This window comes from Protomyctophum parallelum (genome assembly GCF_964188405.1).
Source record: "Protomyctophum parallelum genome assembly, chromosome: 15".
Classification (NCBI taxonomy): domain Eukaryota; kingdom Metazoa; phylum Chordata; class Actinopteri; order Myctophiformes; family Myctophidae; genus Protomyctophum; species Protomyctophum parallelum.
Window position 1 is genome coordinate 33919905 of NC_139710.1, and position 19443 is coordinate 33939347.

The 19443-nt window shown below is 44.5% G+C and overlaps 1 protein-coding gene across 1 annotated transcript in view; it reads left to right on the plus strand.

Moving 5' to 3' along the window:
- The window catches only part of ksr2 (kinase suppressor of ras 2), a gene marked incomplete at both ends in the record, with an annotated part of 122792 nt that extends 105990 nt beyond the window's left edge, over positions 1-16802 (plus strand). Inside the window, 7 exons of the mRNA XM_083784359.1 lie at positions 829-877; positions 3402-3763; positions 7671-7767; positions 8390-8523; positions 13539-13673; positions 15103-15232; positions 16656-16802. Of these exons, the coding sequence (XP_083640485.1) occupies positions 829-877; positions 3402-3763; positions 7671-7767; positions 8390-8523; positions 13539-13673; positions 15103-15232; positions 16656-16802 (1054 nt within the window). The remainder of the gene's footprint in view (positions 1-828; positions 878-3401; positions 3764-7670; positions 7768-8389; positions 8524-13538; positions 13674-15102; positions 15233-16655) is intronic.
- Between the last annotated feature and the right edge of the window lie 2641 nt (positions 16803-19443).

The following is a 19443-nucleotide window of genomic DNA, read 5'->3' on the forward strand; positions in this document are numbered from 1 at the left end:
AGATTCCCCCAGCCCTTAATGGCCTCTTCTCCTGGTTAATGAGGGCCCCTCTCAGGCCCCGGCAACCGGCAGGAGCCACTCATTAGGCCTGCAGAGCGGGGGACCCTGGGCTCTGCGGGTAATGTCACACGTTGCCTTGCTGTTGGCCTCTCTGCTCCCGTGGTCTTGGATCGTTTCTCAGAGAGTTGTTGCTGATATGCTGGTGAATAAAAGGCTGCGAGAGCTTCAGAAGCTGTAGTGTGGAGAAGAACAGGATGGGGCATGTGGGGCAGGGGGGCAGTGGGTTGGGGCAGGGGGTTGGCCATAATGAACCAATATCGCCCATGTATCGTGATGTGTATAGCGTATATCCCTGTTAAAATGTATCATTACATCACTATGGCTGATAGATTCTATTAACCCATTTTGGGCGGGAACCCCTTTTGGTGTTAGCATCATGTTATGCTTTAGCTATTAAGCTGTCAAGATGTACATTTTTAGAATCTGATCTCAGGTCAAAACGGGGTTAAATTGTTCCATACAATTTTGGTCTGAAAAAACAGACCACCTCTGGTCAGACTCATCACTCTACTCACTGTTTCAAATCAGACCTCCGTTCGGAGTGGAGCGAGATTGGATGGCTGGGGCCAGGTGAGACTGTAAGGCAAGCCAGGGGAGGTGTCGTGAGTTCACTTCTGTCTGGCTCTGCCTCTGTGTGCACGGCGTGGGTTGAGACTACAGTCTGCTGTGTTCAAATACACATGGGAGGACGATTATTTATTTATTTACTGTATCTCCTCTCAGTCAGTCGGCTTATGATATGTTTTCTTGTTGCTTTTTCTTATACAGGAACGAAGGAAACCCTCTGCTGCAGATCGAAGTTGAGCCCACGTCGGATGTGAGTCATGCTGCTGTTGATCTGCTGTATTTGGTTTGCCGGTGAAATGCGGTCCTAATTTATGCTGTTGTTGAATGTTGTTTAAAATCGCCGACCTTCAAGTCTCACAACCCTGTAAGCTTGAAGGTTGGGCTATTTTCGGCTTGCGACAGCGTCTCGTACGTAAGTTGTTTCTTATTATTTCATTATTATTATAATTTTTTTCCTCTCTCATGAATACATCAGTGTGAAATAAGGGGCTGATGACACACACACACACACACACACACACACACACACACACACACACACACACACACACACACACACACACACACACACACACACACACACACACACACACACACACACACACACACGCGCACACACACACACACACACGCAAAAAAACAAACAGCTGTAACAGACATTAAGGCCCAGCTCCGCCGCTCGTTTGGTCTAATTAGCCCATTTGGGGCTGGAACCCCTTTTGGTGTTCTAAACATTATGTTATAATTTAGCTATTGAAAAATAGCAGATCTACAAAGCTCGTAGCGCGCCACTCGGTGGCGCGCCACGAGCTTGTAGATCTGCTATTTTTGAAAAATCGTAAAAATGCGGCGCAAATCTTTGAATATATATTCGTTCAGAGCCAACGTTTTTTTTAACTCAAATCTTTACTTCTAAGAGGGGGGGTCCCTGGAACTACATATAAGTTTGGGGGTCCTTTGACATGAAATATTGAGAACCACTGACATAGAAACATGAGGTTTTTCAGGAAACTGTCATGATTTAGAAGACATTTCTTTTAAATTTCGACATAAATGGGTTATAGGGAGGTGCCTTGAGAAATCTCCACAGCGAATAATGCTTCACAAGCTGGAGGGGGAATGTATAGTTCTGCGTGACTAATGATGTCACGCTGCTCCTTAACACAATTCATTGAAATATAATTATGTTTTGAAAACTATAGACCGTCGCTTCAATGGAGAGCAGCACGCGCACACGTGCGTGTGTGCGTGAGTGTACATAAATACAGTATATGATCAGGTATACAGTAGCTCTCGTGCACATCCAGGCAGAGGTGGAGGTGCTGCTAGGAAAGTTAACCCATTTTGGACGGGAACGCCTTTTGGTGTTAGCATTATGTTATGATTTAGCTATTGAAAAATAGCAGATCTACAACCTCATAGCGCGCCACCGAGTGGCGCGCTATGAGCTTGTAGGTCTGCTATTTTTGAAAAATCAAAGAACGACTGACATAGAAACATAGCTTTTTCAGAAAACTGTCAGGATGTAGAAGACATTTTTAGAATCTGATCTCAGGTCAAAATGGGTGAATGCACTTTCTCTCAGGAAGGGGCTGTGAATCTTTGGGTGTCCCACAATTCGATTAAAAAACGTTTTTTTCCGATTCAACTCTCGATCTCGATATATAGGATTTCATCACGATCTACTACAGTCTTGTCTAACACAAGTCGTCTTGTCAATTATTGTGCACAGAGACTAGAGACACACACTCACACTATAAGAGTTGCTATGATGCAAGTAATATTAACGAGTGTACTGTATGTCAACGAGGATCAGACACGGCCTCAGCTGTGTTGAACTGAAGTGACTGGAGTAACTTGAAAATGACTGAAGATTTTTGGAAATCATGAATCAATTTTAAATCTTTCATAACAGGAGCGCGAATGTAATTTGAATCGATTTTTTGACACCCTGTCACACTTGCCTAGTGTGGGTATAGTATGAAAACCGGGAAAATGGGAAAATATATAGAAATAACCTCCAGGCAGTCCTTGATGCAGAGATGCTGTTCGTCTTTATTCACCAAAACAAAAGTATTTACAGAGATACTGGGCGAGGTGGCCCCAGCTCCTTCTAGCTCCTTCCAGCTCCTTCTAGCTCCTTCTAGCTCCTTCCAGCTCCACAGTCCTAGTCGGAGGCCTCCCTACATATAAAGGCTAAGCCCCTCCCACTGGAACACACCACCCTGAATTGATTCCACAATTATACCATATTTCATAATGTCCAGGGAGGGACAACACATATTATTCATCACATATTATTATACGTCACTTATTATTCAATCAATTAACCAATCATAAACAATGAGAAAGCAGGATGCTCTAAACAAACCCACTGTTGGTATGTTCCCCACACCCCACAGCTGATAGTTGCTCCCTACCATGGAGACATCAAGCATCAGCCAATATACATACACAGCCCAAAATAATATAATTCTCTGCAACATACACAATAATTCCAACTTTAGCCATTCAGTCTCAGTGGCAGGCTGAACTGCCACACATCCCTATAGACAGCACATTCCAATGATGATGGACAGGACAGCACTGGCCTTGCTTAATTTTTGTATTTTTCTGCATGACGCATTTTATGTAGCCTACAGTAGCAACAGACAAAGCCGACACAGGGAAATGCTGTATCTGAACACCGTACCACAAACGCTGACATTTTGCATGCCGTGCTAGTCAGCCAGTCTCTGCTTATAGTCTCTGTTCTCGTCTTCCACGTGACACAGAACGAGGAGGGCAACGACGAGGACTCGGGCGACGAGTTCGAGGAGATGAACCTGGCGCTGCTGTCCGCTCGCAACTTCCCGCGCAAGGCCAGCCAGACCAGCATCTTCCTGCAGGAATGGGACATCCCCATCGAGCAGCTGGAGATCGGGGAGATGATCGGCACGGGGCGCTTCGGCCAGGTCTTCCACGGCCGCTGGCATGGCGAGATCGCCATCCGCCTCATCGACATCGAGCGCGACAACGAGGAACAGCTGAGGGCCTTCAAGCGGGAGGTGATGGCCTACCGCAACACGCGCCACGAGAACGTGGTGCTGTTCATGGGAGCCTGCATGAGCCCTCCACACCTGGCTATCATCACTAGGTATTTTATTTATTTATTTATTTGAGAGGGACAAAGCTCATTAATCAACATGTCAGTTTTCAATCAATGTAAATGGGCCAGAGTTAGCCGAAGCTAAATTTCATCTGTAGTCCCTGGGCAGGCTCTTAAAAAATGAATGATAAAAAGGACAAAGTGTAGTGTGCCTGCACACAACACCATGCGTTGATGCCATGTGTGCATATGTGCAGGCACCCAACACTATGTCCATGCAAAAACACAATACAATACAGATAAAAGAAAGACAAAGTGTAGTGTGCCTGCACACAACACCATGCGTTGATGCCATGTATGCATATGTGCAAGCACCCAACACTACGTCCATACAAAAACACAATACAATACAGATAAAAGAAAGACAAAGTGTAGTGTGCCTGCACACAACACCATTCGTTGATGCCATGTATGCATATGTGCAAGCACCCAACACTACGTCCATACAAAAACACAATACAATACAGATAAAAGAAAGACAAAGTGTAGTGTGCCTGCACACAACACCATTCGTTGATGCCATGTATGCATATGTGCAGGCACCCAACACTATGTCCATGCAAAAACACAATACAATACAGGAACAGATCGACATGGTCGGTAAGGTAAGGCTGCTAATACACAGGGGTTGTTGAATCTCAAACCAGTCCCTACAGTTCAGTATATGGTGAACTGATCAGGAAGTGAGTGAGTTCTCTCCTCCGCGTCATCAGTGCCCTGCATACCCTATAGGTGGGGTTGGCGAAAGGGCCTTTATTTGTGGTGTTTGCATGTTCCCCCGTGTCCCCTATAGTCCCCTCAATGTTTTTGTCTGAGGACCCCCCGCACAGTATGACTTTAACGACCCAGTTTGTATAAGGCTCTCAAGTTGTACTAATTGGCACAGCTGCTGCTGTTTGTATATCCACCACTGAATACCACCTTCCTGTTAGGGGACGACAGAAAATCCATGAATAAAAAAATGTTATATAGATGAATGTCAACCAAAATAGCACGCAAGACAATACAGGAGATGCTCTGTTGCTATGTTGCCTTGTACTGTAACAATAAGGAAGAATAAGGAAAAACTAAGGGAATTCCCTAGAAACTCTGCAGGATTATATGAGGTTTATTTTCCCCCTCTTAATTCTTCCTCTGCCGCTAGCTGTTACCTAAACATAACCGCAAGCACGGGAGCAGTGCATGTTCAGACTAACGGGACTTCGGATCTATGGGCAGTTCCCGCCCTCTCGCCAGAAACGTTTACATGTCGGGAGTGAGGCAGTACAAGTCACAAATTACATCCGAACTTTGGATAGGCTGAAGATCCACCATGCATGGACAGCTCTGCATGGATTCCGACTTACGGAGGTTTGTAAATCCTGCTCGTAATCGAGGTAAACGGACATCAGATTTAACGTCCCATAGCTGGTGGTGACTCAAGCTGCCGTGACCCTGACCTAAAAATCTGCAAAATACAACAGGAATTATTTTCCTGCAGTGAATCTTGGAGATCCTAGCTGGGCGCTGATTGCTGAAAGCGACAAATTGTCAGTGCAGAAATTGTTTTTACTACTGTCCACAAACAAACAGCGCTGCTCCAATTATACTGTACATTTGTCACGGGCTGAAATGGAAAGATCATTTGGTTCAATTTGGTCCCATTAATCCAAATAGGAAACAGGACCGCAAAGAAAACCAAAGCCCAAATCAAACTCTAATAGCTAATTTACGCTCGCTCTGTCGTATGTCGGTGTCGTCGCACGCAGAAAACAGACGATCTACAAGCTGAAAATGTGCTGCCTGTGCAACACATTGTGAGCTTGTAGATCGTCTGTTTGTGGCACATGACACCATTGCATTACAAAGTATAAATCCCACTTCAGTGGGTTTAAATTGGCTCAGGCTGTAGAAAGCCTTTCAGGCTGCATTAAGGTGAACACAAATAATATCTTTTCCTGTTCGTGTTCACTGCAGTGTGAGTAAAGTAGACTCAATCAAGCTCCCATGGTGGAGAATCATTATTATTGTCTCCACCAGGCCTTACAATTCAGAATTCTATCCTCAGAGATGCTCTGGGTGATCTGGCTCTGCATTTCCTCAACAAAATGAAGACAATTGTTGCATGTTTACATTACTCCTAAACATTTTGCCAAACATCTCACACACTCCTATCATCCTCGTGGAGACCTATGCCCAGAAGGGCATAGGTCTAGTTTTTCTAGCAGTTTTTATTTTTTATTATTGATTTATTTATTTTAAATTTATTCTCATTTCCAAGCTACAGTATTATGGGGGGAGCTGGTGTCTTTCAGAATGCTGTTGTGACTTCATTAGAGCCTATATTATAGCGTTTCATTAGTGGCATCATGCCAGAAAAAGGTGTCTTCCCTCATGCACGTCGTGTTTGTTGGAGGAGGTGGCATGGAATCTGCGGCAGTACATGAAGTATGTCAAAGGAGTCTGTGTTTAGCTGAAGGTGTCAACCCATCATCTATCACCACCACCAGTGCCAGAAGGTGCGCTTCTTCTACGTTGCAGGGACTATAGTCCCAGGAGGGGGTTCCGCTAAAAATTATAGCTTCTGTCACCTTCAGCGTTTTGAATGAATATGCATAAACATTACAGTTACATTTGGCTTCGGGCCCTTTGATGGTCACCAGCATGACGGAGGCTGTTTGGAGGCAAGGGGTTGGGTTTCGGAAATGCCGTTTAAATATCCCAGAAACAATTTTAAAAAGAAAAGAAAAAATAAACAGAAAAACATTACAAAACTAATTTAAATCGGCCCTGGGCCGTGGCTCAGCGGTCCAGGCACCTTGGCCTATACCTAATTTTCTGTCAATATTTGCCTGTGTGATGATTAAATACTAAAGCATATTTTTTAAATGGGTTTTTTTGCGGCTTTCGCCTTTATTTCATATATTTTTATAGAGGGACAGACAGTAGGCTGACAGGAAATGTGGGAGAGAGATGGGGGAGTGACATGTCTGGCAAACTGCCAGGCTCGGGCTATACCGGCCAAGTTGCCTGGACCGCTGAGCCACGGCCCAGGCCCCAAGGTGCCTGGACCGCTCAGCCACGGCCTAGAGGCCCCAAGGTGCCTGGTCCGCTGAGCCACGGCCTAGAGGCCCCAAGGTGCCTGGACCGCTGTAGCCTGGTTAATAAACCAGACTAATATAGCACGGACCGCGGGATATTAGTCTGGGGAGGCTCAGCTTGGATTTCATTTCCAGGGGGGGCGGTTGAAACATTTTCTCTTTGACGCAATTGGTCAGAGCTACTGTCAGTCAAAGGTCTCAAGCATTGAAAGTCACTGTACCAAAGCCCGCCCATATTGCATACCGTGTCCTGATTGGCCGCCCCATTTCTCTGGTGTAGGAAATGGGCGTACAATTGAGCCTCTCCAGACCGTAATCCGCCGGCAGGCAATTTATTTTTTCCAACGGCTGATTCGGTCTGGTTTATTAACCAGGCTAGGACCGCTGAGCCACGGCCCAGGCCCAATGTGTCTGGACCGCTGAGCCACGGCCCAGGCCCAATGTGTCTGGACCGCTGAGCCACGGCCCAGGCCCAAGGTGCCTGGACCGCTGAGCCACGGCCCAGGCCCAAGGTGTCTGGACCGCTGAGCCACGGCCCAGGCCCAAGGTGCCTGGACCGCTGAGCCACGGCCCAGGCCTAAATGCTAAAGTATAACGACTATTGTCAGCTTTTGCTCGAATGGCAACCTTTACAGATTCTGTACAGTTATTGACCACTTTCAACCTGGCTTCCCTATTTTATTTTAGGCAGGTTATATATAGGTGAAAATGTTGAAATGCGTTGTGAACTTGTACTGTATCATCACATGACTTACAGTACAGTATATACTGTATAGGGAGCATAATAATAATGTAACCTTTGTCTTTTTTCTCAGCTTGTGTAAAGGCAGAACGCTGTATTCTGTTGTGCGGGATGCCAAGGTGATTCTGGATGTGAACAAGACTCGACAGATAGCCCAAGAGATGGTCAAGGTAGAGGCCTATACACTGAACGCGTGTGTGTGTGTGTGTGTGTGTGTGTGTGTGTGTGTGCGTGCGTGCGTGCGTGCGTGCGTGCGTGCGTGCGTGCGTGCGTGCGAGCGTGCGTGCGTGCGTGCGGCGATGTCTTATCAAGGAATATATCTGTGTTTTTGTCTTCAGGGAATGGGCTACCTCCATGCTAAGGGCATCCTATGTGTTTTTGTCCTCAGGGAATGGGCTACCTCCATGCTAAGGGCATCCTATGTGTTTTTGTCCTCAGGGAATGGGCTACCTCCATGCTAAGGGCATCCTATGTGTTTTTGTCCTCAGGGAATGGGCTACCTCCATGCTAAGGGCATCCTATGTGTTTTTGTCTTCAGGGAATGGGCTATACCTCCATGCTAAGGGCATCCTATGTGTTTTTGTCTTCAGGGAATTTTGGCTACCTCCATGCTAAGGGCATCCTATGTGTTTTTGTCCTCAGGGAATGGGCTACCTCCATGCTAAGGGCATCCTATGTGTTTTTGTCCTCAGGGAATGGGCTACCTCCATGCTAAGGGCATCCTATGTGTTTTTGTCTTCAGGGAATGGGCTACCTCCATGCTAAGGGCATCCTATGTGTTTTTGTCCTCAGGGAATGGGCTACCTCCATGCTAAGGGCATCCTACACAAAGACATGAAGTCCAAGAACGTGTTTTACGACAACGGCAAAGTCGTCATCACCGACTTTGGACTCTTCACCATATCTGGGGTGCTGCAGGCTGGCAGGTAATTCGTTCAGAACCTCTCTCATGCCACTTTAACAACTTCAACCCTCGCATCCCTATATTCTGCTTGATTATGTAAATAAATGAAGAAAAAGTAAATTACTATTTGAATGGCATAACGGACGGACAGCAACACCCACAAGCAACAGTTTTGCAAACCAATTTTTCAATCCAATTTTAGTAGTAGCCAGATCACAACAAGTCGTTTCACAAAAGACACTTTACGTAGAGAGAGCAGCTTACCCCAAAAATGCATTTTGAAAATGTCTTGAGGAAAATACAATTGCTGCTTAACATAATAATAATAATATCTCAAACTTATATAGCGCTTTTCTGAGTACCCAAAGACGCTTTACATGGGGGGGCTTTACAGAGGTAACAACAAATTAAAAACAACTGTAATAGAAAAAAACAAAAAAAACAAAGAACATTAAAAGACAGTGAAAAGGGTTAGCTAGGGAAGGCAATTTTGAAGAGGTGGGTTTTGAGGGTGGATTTGAAGGTTTGAAGGGTAGGGGCATCTCTGAGTGCCTTAGGGAGGGCATTCCACAGGGTTGGGGCAGCAAAGGCGAAAGCTCTGTCCCCCCACGTACAGCGTTTGGTTTTGGGGACGTCGAGGAGGTTTGCATCACCAGACCTGAGGGAGCGAGAGGGGGCATGGCGTTTGAGGAGGTCACAGAGGTATGGGGGAGCCAGGTTATTTAGTGCTTTGTAGGTGGTCAGGAGTGTTTTGAAGTGGATTCTTTGTTTAACCGGTAGCCAGTGAAGGTCACGGAGGACAGGCGTAATATGGTCTCTGGAACGGGTACTGGTGAGCAGACGGGCAGCTGAATTCTGGACATATTGCAGTTTATTGTGGACTTTGGAGGTGGTGCCGTAGAGGATACTGTTGCAATAATCAAGGCGGGATGTGATGAAGGCGTGGATGAGTGTTTTGGCTGCGGAACATGACAGAGAGGGTCGGAGACGGGCAATGTTCTTGAGGTGGAAGAAGGCGGTTTTGGTGACATGACATGAGCACACAGCAAACTAGACTGGACCATGTTCTTTTGGTTGAGTTCTCTTGTCGTGAGAGAGATCCTGCACTTCCTGGTTGCCCAGGATCTCCACTCCTTTTTTTTTAAATTGTATTAATTATTTACCTGACACCTGCCTACATCATCATCATCATCATCATCATCATTTTTCGACCGCGGTCGAGATCATGGATTTCACAATGCCACGCCAGACTTCCCGGTCCTTCGTTGCCACCCCCAGTTCCTGCCTACTGAAGCATGTGTCCCCTATAGCGATGACATCAGTTAACGACAGCTTTCTACCTCTGGTCTGCTTTGAGGCAGGACTCCAGAGAAGAAGGGAAGATATAACCTCATTGTCAGCTCTGTATAGCAGTGGCCGGCAAACTGCGTTCTTCTGGATCGGACCAGTGAAGAAACACGGGGAAGGTTGCCGTATATTAGATTAGTGGATGGGTGGCTCTTCCAAGACAGATTTTGCTACATAGTCCTGCTCTATGCCGATGACATATTTATTTATTTCTCTGGTTCTGACATAATGCAAATTCAATAATCTTTACAATCAGAATTCAGAACTGGCTCTATAATAACAAACTGCTGTTGAACAAAGGGAAATCCTGTAGCATGGTGTTTGGTACACGCCACAGTCGAGCAAGCTCTCTTGAAGTACGCATACTGTACATTTCTCAAATGGCACTCACCTTGAGAAAGTTGACTCATTCAAATATCTCGGAGTGTGGCTCGACTAAGAGCTTGAAGAAGAAAGCGAGAGCAAAGCACTCAGTTGAGTAATTCCACTTAATAGTTTAACGGGTGCAAGGTTCTGGAAGATATAAACTGTAAGAATGAATACCAGCACCCACGTTGTATCCTTTAGGATTCTTGTTTTTTAGTATTCGATTTCCCCCAGCAGGCAACAACAGCAGAATGGACGTTTTGGCCGAGTGCCTATAGCTTCTTCAGCTTAAATCTCTGGTATTCATTCTTACAGTCGATCCATGCAGAGCTTACCTTCAAAAAACATATGGTTGCCTGAGCTCAGCTCACTCTACCGTTCAATTAACTGCTTTTCATTTGATGTTAGAAAGTGTTACTTCCTATTATAGATTACGCAGATGTCTTGTACCAGATAACACTCTCATCTTAAGCCCCTTAATGTCTTATATAACTCCCTGTACAGTTTGTATTGAGATGTTCATAATGATACTCAACTCATCACTGCTTCATGTACAACTCGCTCAATTGGCTGCAGCCTATAAATCAAGAAGGCAATTATTTTGGTTTCTCTTCATTTATAAAAGCATTTATTTTAAGTGTCCTTACCTAAAGCAGTTCTTGGCCCAGTCTACTTCATCATATCCACTTAGGGTGGGAGAGGCTGAGCAAGCTGTCTGTTTATTTATGTATGTATACATATGTATGTATGTATGTATCTGTTTATTGTCTGTATCTGTGTACTGTACGTTTTATGTATATTGTGGCCTCACGATCCTGTCTAGTGTAACGGGGGGGGCATGTGTTAATTATTTCCATGTACTTAAAAATAATCGTTTTATTTGATGGCCTTCCTTCATTTGGCCTTTGACCCTGGTCCAGGTCTGTGCGTGACCTTGACCCTGGTCCTGGTCAATACAAAACATATATGTTAATGACGTTTAGAAGATTTAGAACACTTTCCTGGGGGTCTTTAAAACCACATAATACACACATAAAGTGCACCCCCAGGAAAGTGTTCTAAATCTTAAACGCCATTAATATATATATATTTTAGCTAAAAGGGTTACGTTTCCCTTTTAAGCCTGCGGCTTACAAACTGTAATCAAAGTCAAATAGGAAGTTGGCCACCGTCTTAGTTTGGCATTTGACGACTACAGTGAATGGTGTTATCACATCCGGGGTGCATACTTAGTTTAGACTAGTCATTGGTTAGACATGGGTGGTTAAGGTTAGGTTTAGGTGTGCTGCCCCGTGGGAGGTTAGGGTTTAGACTAGTCATTGGTTAGACATGGGTGGTTGAGGTTAGGTTAAGGTGTGCTGCCCCGTGGGAGGTTAGGTTTAGGATGAGGGTTTGAGATAGGTTGTAGTTGTAGGACTAAACCAAAAACTGTCTAAACTAAGTACTGCACACATCACATCCGCCTTTGTTTGTTCACGCCTTCAAGAAGAGGCTGAACAAACACCTCCTCAGTATGTGACTGTAATCCCACAAAGCTCAAGGACTGTCATTCATCCAATCATTCAGTTTAGACATATTGTACGCCTGACTGAGTAGCTGCAGGTCATTGATAGGCTCTTTGAATGTATTTTCTCATAGCCTGTATTTGCTTAAGCTTAATAAAAAAAAAAAAAAAAAAATCCGTCCCGGAGGAAGTGCAGGATGTGTTGATGGTGTGGACCACCAACTGTTTTTACAGCTCTCAGTCTCATTATCTCAATATGGGCACTCTGTGACCGTCTGGCCGTCGGAACATGCTCAAGTCGGTCCCCACCCTGTTTACTGACCAGTGTGATGTCTACAGGTCTCTGCGTGTGTTCCCCCTGGGTCTCATTACGCTGTGGGAAGCCCAGACACGGACGGACCCATGTTGTCTTTTATCCTCTCTCAGATATAGCAGACGCAGGACGCAGACAGTATCACGCTAAAGGTTCACAAAGTTTATTACACACACAGGAACATAATAGAGCTGGATCCCAATGACGTGACAACAACAATGGAGACATAATAACCGCTAACTGCAGCAAGCTGACCTTGCTGTCTCAGATGTCTCTCGTAGCCTAACTGTAAAGTATGCTACAGTTCAGGCAGCACACAATACATATCAAGTACACTGTGTCTCACGTACAAGTACACAGCCATGGGCGATCACATTATAACAGTGGAGAGCAAAGGAAATTTCATGAGAGCCCCAAATCCATATGGCCACCATCAAAAACCTGTTATGGCACAATAAGGCAAAATGATCTTACATTTTTTCAGCTTTCAGTAGCATGTGACGTCAAACTAGGCGGTTTTCATGATTCTGAATCCATTCCAAGCATTTGTTTTACACAAAAAACAGCCAAAACAAATGCAAAACAAATGCTTGGAATGGATTCATTTGTAATAATCATAATGTCATTGCACTATGAAGTAGTATCTAGTTCTGTTATGGGTGATTCTGTGATTTATGGAATGTATTATGATCATGACTTTTGTGATGTATCTATGTGGTATATGGAATGCATTGAAAATTATGTTGTTAATATAATGTCTGTACCTTATGCTCTGCTCTAGGGTTTGTTGTTGATTTCAGAGTTGTGTCTCGGTGCACATATAATCTGGGATATCACATGAGCAGAGCCATACTGCAATAGCTTTGCAATAAATGGTTAATGGCCTGAGCTGACGGGTCCTAATTAATTCAGAATTAATTCAGGAAAGTAAAACATATGAGGGGTTGTTGGCGAAACAGCCTTTCTGTGTGGAGTTTGCATGTACATGCAGTAATCCTGGTCTCTATACTGCCTCCCCCTGGTCAGTCGGGTGCCTGATGGAGGGGAAAGGAACTGGTTGGAATAACGTATTCCTTTCATGCACTACTACGTTACACGCGCAACCCCCCCCCCCCCCCCCCTGTCAGGTGATAAGAAGTGGCCTCTGCTCACTCCTCATGCATTGAAGGAAGCATTTCTGTTCGTGGTATGTATTGTAACTGTATTACAGTTTAGGCAATTGGCACTGGGTGAAAAATTGATTTAAAAATTGTGGGATAAAAAAATCTCAAAAGGAAAAAATTAAATATAGATAGCCCTCTTTGTTCCCATGGTAAATTGCTATGGAAAGCACGATAAATCACAGATACAGGAAAATAACAGACTCAGACGTGCATTATCACTTACATACCTTTATCTGAGTGTTGATGGCTTTACGGTGATATACACTGTAGCAAAACCATAGCCATTGAAAGCTATAAATTAGAAATGTTTTAACAGTTTGTTCTATATTCTACTGTCTCTGCAGCAGGAGGGAAGACAAACTGAGAATCCCCAGCGGGTGGCTGTGTCACCTGGCGCCAGAAATCGTTCAGCAGCTCTCCCCCGAAACGGAGGAGGACAAACTCCCTTTCTGCAAACAGTCGGATGTCTTTGCTTTCGGGTGAGTGACGTTGACCCCCCCGACACCTCCCTGTTCTGTCAGTTTTTAGGTTTTAAATGGTCTCTGGCCTGATGGTGTTTAACCAATTTTGGACTGAGGTCGATTATCTCTATTGGGCCACAGACATACATATCTCAAAATATGTAGTTCCAGGGACCCCCCCAGAAGCCAATATTTGAGTTAAAAATGTTCGCGCTGAAATATATATTCAAACATGTGCGCCACATTTTCACAACTTTTCAAAAAATAGCAGATCTACGAGCTTGTAGATCTGCTATTTTTCAATAGCTAAAGTATAACATAATGCTTCAAACACCAACAGGGGTTCCCGCCCCAAAATAGTGTTAATTTTTTTTTCTGTTAGCAGAACATGCCCACAGAGATCAGAGACTCACGATTGAAGGTCTAACATCAGAACTATTTCAATGAAATGTATATTAGAGCTACTGTATTGGGCAATACGCCCAGCACAAACCCAAGCCAACATAAATAACATTAAGACATGACATGGTTTGGATGTTAGATGGAATAGAGGTCGCGTGTGAGAAAGTATGTTTTTTTTTTTGCACTGTATGTTATTGTGGTTTTCACCAGCCTGGCTAGACTATATCTAGTTAACCCATTCAGGGAAAAATAGCAGATCTACAAGCTCATAGCGTGCCACCGAGTCCCGCGCTACGAGCTTGATAAGTTACTGTCATTACTTATGTATTTGTTGGGGACTACTCTGCTCTATTGATTCCTGGCGCCATTGCGTTTTCAGATGGTACCCCATATGGAGGTTTTTGACTCGGTTACCCTCCTAAAGGGATGGAGTGCTGTTTTAAGGCAAAGTCCATCCATCTTCAACCGCTTATCCGTAGTCCGGTCGTGGGGGCGACAGCTCCACCAGAGAGCTCCAGACTTCCCTCTCCAGAGCAACATTAGTGACTTCCTCCTGGGGCGATCCCGAGACGTTCCAAGGCCAGTGAGTCGATGTAATCCCTCCATCTGCGCCTTGGTCTGCCCCGGGGTCTCCTCCCAGTGGGACGTGCATCGAGGACCATCCCTATAGGGAGACGCCCGAGAGATAGGATGCCTCTCGGGCGTCTCCCTAGGGAGGTCCTCGATGCAAAGTCCACGATCTGTATATATCAATATATGTTTTAGCCCCGCTAGCAGTATAGGGATCAAATGATGGCTACAATATGTAATTTGGTTGGTCTGTCCATCTGTTTAACACAATATATTTTGTAAACTAATTTGTGGATACACACATTGCTGGTACACCATATCTCCTTCCTGAAGGCAGCAACCTATATTCTCCTACAACACATGCTTATAGTATTAGAGGTGATATTCCTTGCTAACCTTAGGATGCTGTTATCATACGTGGATGTATACAGTTTCTGAAGTGGTTGTCCAACAATCCTCTCCTGTCTCCCCGCAGCACCATCTGGTACGAGTTGCATGCACGCGAGTGGCCTTACAAGACTCAGCCTGCGGAGGTGATCATGTGGCAAGTGGGCAGCGGGGTGAAGCCCAACCTCACGCAGATCGGGATGGGCAAGGAGATCTCAGTAAGGAATTTCAGCTTCCTGAAATCTTTGTGTCTTAATTTCACACCGTGTGGTCGTGAAAGTGTCGTAACGGGTCATTCAGCATCATCCATCGACCAATGGAAGGTTGTTTTACATACCCGGGATGTTGTATAATATTGCCTTTATATAACAGTTACCAACAAAATGCCATGTATCAAAAAATGCACTCTCAAAATAACAACGTTTTTGCGAATGTCATTTCTGTTTCCTTGGGAATAAAGATTAAGCAGTATTTCACTCGAGGGTGTGCTTTAAAGTTTATTATTATTATTGGCATTTCAGTGATGCTACTGATCATATTATGTGGCAATTCACTCTCAAAATAACAACCTTGCAATATATCCCTTGAAATGCATGTGCCCGAACCAACTCCTTGCAACCATTATTCCCAATGGCATGTTGCAAGGAGTTGCATTGGTGTGTTTTGTTTTGTTGCAAGGAGTTGCATTGGTGTGTTTTGTTTTGTTGCAAGGAGTTGCATTGGTGTGTTTTGTTTTGTTGCAAGGAGTTGCATGTAGTTGCAAGTAGTTGCAGCTGGTGTGGTTTGGGCCTAACAGAGACGATAACTAGTCCCTGTTTACTCAGCTATAGTCCAGACCCATTGAGATGCAGGCTCTGTGCCATGCAGTCCAACTGAATCAATACCACAGATAGTGAAACAAAACTTCCCTGGTTAGTTCAATCTCATTGTAACTAAGATAATCATTGGATATATATATATATATATATATATATATATATATATATATATATATATATATATATATATTTAATGACTTGTGCGTACTGCCCATGCAAACTGCTAGCACTATAGCCATGTAGTGCTAACAGTGGTGGTTGGCGGTGGTTTGCTCATGACGTCATGTTGTAGTTCGGTGGTCACCTAACCACCGTAAATCCAGACTATGTATGAGCCTAAACATTACCATCAGCTCCCAATACTTCTCCCACAACAAGCCATGCTACTCATACACTGAGCTGCATGGTGCCCGGGATCGAACCCATGACCTTGTGGTCCAAAGGTTAGAGCTCTACCGACTGACTGAGCTACCCGGACACGAAGCACTAGTAGAGTCTTAGTCTGAGTAGTAGGCCTACTCAGACTCAAAACATGTCCTCCCTGGCAACACTGTTTCGCTCACAATGTCCCATTGATGAATCCTTAAAAAAGCATCATGTGTTTCGTGTTTATTTGACTTTTAATTAGTACAATAACATTATCCCTGTCTTTGGCAAATTAATGATATAACAAAACATAGCTATTGTCAGCTATCAAACAATTAATTGTCAATTGAAATGAATTAGGATACATCACACGCATGGATAATTCTGGGTAATTTGCTGAAAAGGTTTTGTGTTCACACCAGAGTCTAAAATGTACAGTACTACTTTTGTTCCTCAGGATATTCTCCTTCTCTGCTGGGCGTTCAAGCAGGATGAAAGGCCCAGTTTCTCCAAACTGGTGGAGTTACTGGAAAAGTTGCCTAAAAGGAACCGTCGCCTTTCCCACCCAGGGCACTTCTGGAAGTCAGCTGAGTATGTAAAATGATTTAAGAACACAAAACAAGACTATAAAACAAAACAAAAACTAATACCACCTCCTTAAGTGTGCACTGAATCCAAAAGCCAGCCCCAGAGATGAAAACTGCCCATGGTGTTGTATGGCTGCCCGTCACGGAGTGTTGGCATGCTGTGTGTAAAGGATGAATTGACAACCCAACTTCTCAAAGCATCTGGGACTCATATTTTATTTTATCTTGATGACATCTTTTGTCCACGTTGTCTTTTACAACCGATCTGTTTTGTTTTTAACTATTTTCTTCTGTGGCTTTTCTTCCGTTGATGTATTTCGTTTTTTAATGAGACATTTGATCATTGCATCATTTTTGGACGGAGAGAAAATCTAAGTCAATTTGAGACCATCAAAATGTGTAAATGTTTTTTTTCTTGTCATGTCATTTTTAGAACTGAATGTAATCGTTGTACTGTACATCCTACAATGTATTTTATACACAAAAATTGACTGTCCATCCTTTTAGTGTGATGTTCCAATCACATGTTTGTCTGTACTATAGGTGTGCGTGCGTGTGTGCGTGTGTGTGTGTTTAAAAGCTTTATTTAACTGACAAAGTAAGAGAAGTCCTCTTGTTCTTTACGGTACCATGTGAATGTGAAGAAGCCACCATCCTAACCTCCTTAGGGGGTGTGCAGTGCTTTGGTACGGTGTGGGAGACAGACTGTTCTCCTCTTTGGCCTGTCAGTACTTTAAGGTACGGTGTGGGAGACAGACTGTTCTCCTCTTTGGCCTGTCAGTACTTGGTACGGTGTGGGAAACTGACTGTTCTCCTCTTTGGCCTGTCAGTACTTGGTACGGTGTGGGAGACTGACTGTTCTCCTCTTTGGCCTGTCAGTACTTGGTACGGTGTGGGAGACTGACTGTTCTCCTCTTTGGCCTGTCAGTACTTGGTATGGTGTGGGATACTGACTGTTCTCCTCTTTGGCCTGTCAGTACTTTAAGGTACGGTGTGGGAGACTGACTGTTCTCCTCTTTGGCCTGTCAGTACTTGGTACGGTGTGGGAGACTGACTGTTCTCCTCTTTGGCCTGTCAGTACTTGGTATGGTGTGGGATACTGACTGTTCTCCTCTTTGGCCTGTCAGTACTTTAAGGTACGGTGTGGGAGACTGACTGTTCTCCTCTTTGGCCTGTCAGTACTTGGTACGGTGTGGGAGACTGACTGTTCTCCTCTTTGGCCTGTCAGTACTTGGTACGGTGTTGGAGACTGACTGTTCTCCTCTTTGGCCTGTCAGTACTTTAAGGTACGGTGTTGGAGACTGAATGTTCTCCTCTTTGGCCTGTCAGTACTTTAAGGTACGGTGTTGGAGACTGACTGTTCTCCTCTTTGGCCTGTCAGTACTTTGGTACGGTGTGGGAGACTGACTGTTCTCCTCTTTGGCCTGTCAGTACTTTGGTACGGTGTGGGAGACTGACTGTTCTCCTCTTTGACCTGTCAGTGCTTTGGTACGGTGTTGGAGACTGACTGTTCTCCTCTTTGGCCTGTCAGTACTTGGTACGGTGTGGGAGACTGACTGTTCTCCTCTTTGACCTGTCAGTACTTTAAGGTACAGTGTGGGAGACAGACTGTTCTCCTCTTTGGCCTGTCAGTACTTAAAGGTACGGTGTGGGAGACTGACTGTTCTCCTCTTTGACCTGTCAGTACTTTAAGGTACGGTGTGGGAGACTGACTGTTCTCCAGTTTATTGGCCTGTGCTTTGAATATAATATTTGCCTGTGAACATAAAAGTGAGATGTTTAAACAGCAGCGTCTTGGTATTAGGCACATACCGTTTGCGCTGTTGTTGGGTCGGTCGGTTGCCACGCCGACAGGCGGGAAAAAAAACACTCCCTCACGCAAACACTCCTCTGTGATAAACACTCCGCTGTGATAAACACTCCTCTGTGATAAACACTCCTCTGACACTTGAAATGTATCTCATCTCATCCCCCCCCCGCCCGATAAACTAACGCATTCTGACCTGAGATCAGATTCTAAAAAATGTCTTCTACATCCTGAGAGTTTTCTGAAAAAGCTATGTTTCTATGTCAGTCGTTCTTCGATTTTTCAAAAATATCAGACCTACAAGCTCTTAGCGCGCCACTCGGTGGCGCGCTATGAGCTTGTAGATCTGCTATTTTTCAATAGCTAAAGCATGACATGATGCTAACCCAAAATGGGCTAGTATACAGCTACAGCAGTTACTGAATATGATCAAAATGGAGACCGATATGCGGTTTGATGTTGTTTGATCATTACAGTTTATAGTGAAATCAATGTAGAGAAATCAATGTAGAGAAGATTATTTGGCTGATATAACATAACATAATTTTACAATGTTTTCTATTGTGGCTATTTTGAAACTGTCAGTCGTGCAGGTCTGTTTCTCTTTACATTTTTATCCCACGGTTTTTGCAACCCCTTTCTTTACCCAGTGTCAATTATCTAGTGTAATCATCCTGGGCGCTACACTTCCTCTGCCAACCTGGGGGGGGGGGGCAACGGACTGACCTCATGCTTCCTTCTATGCGTGAGGAGTCCAAGCTGCTTCTTTTGTGGGGGGGGGGAGTTTGGAAGGAACACGTTATTCCGACCAGGCTGGCCAGGGGGAGGCAGTTTAGAGACCAGGATTACTG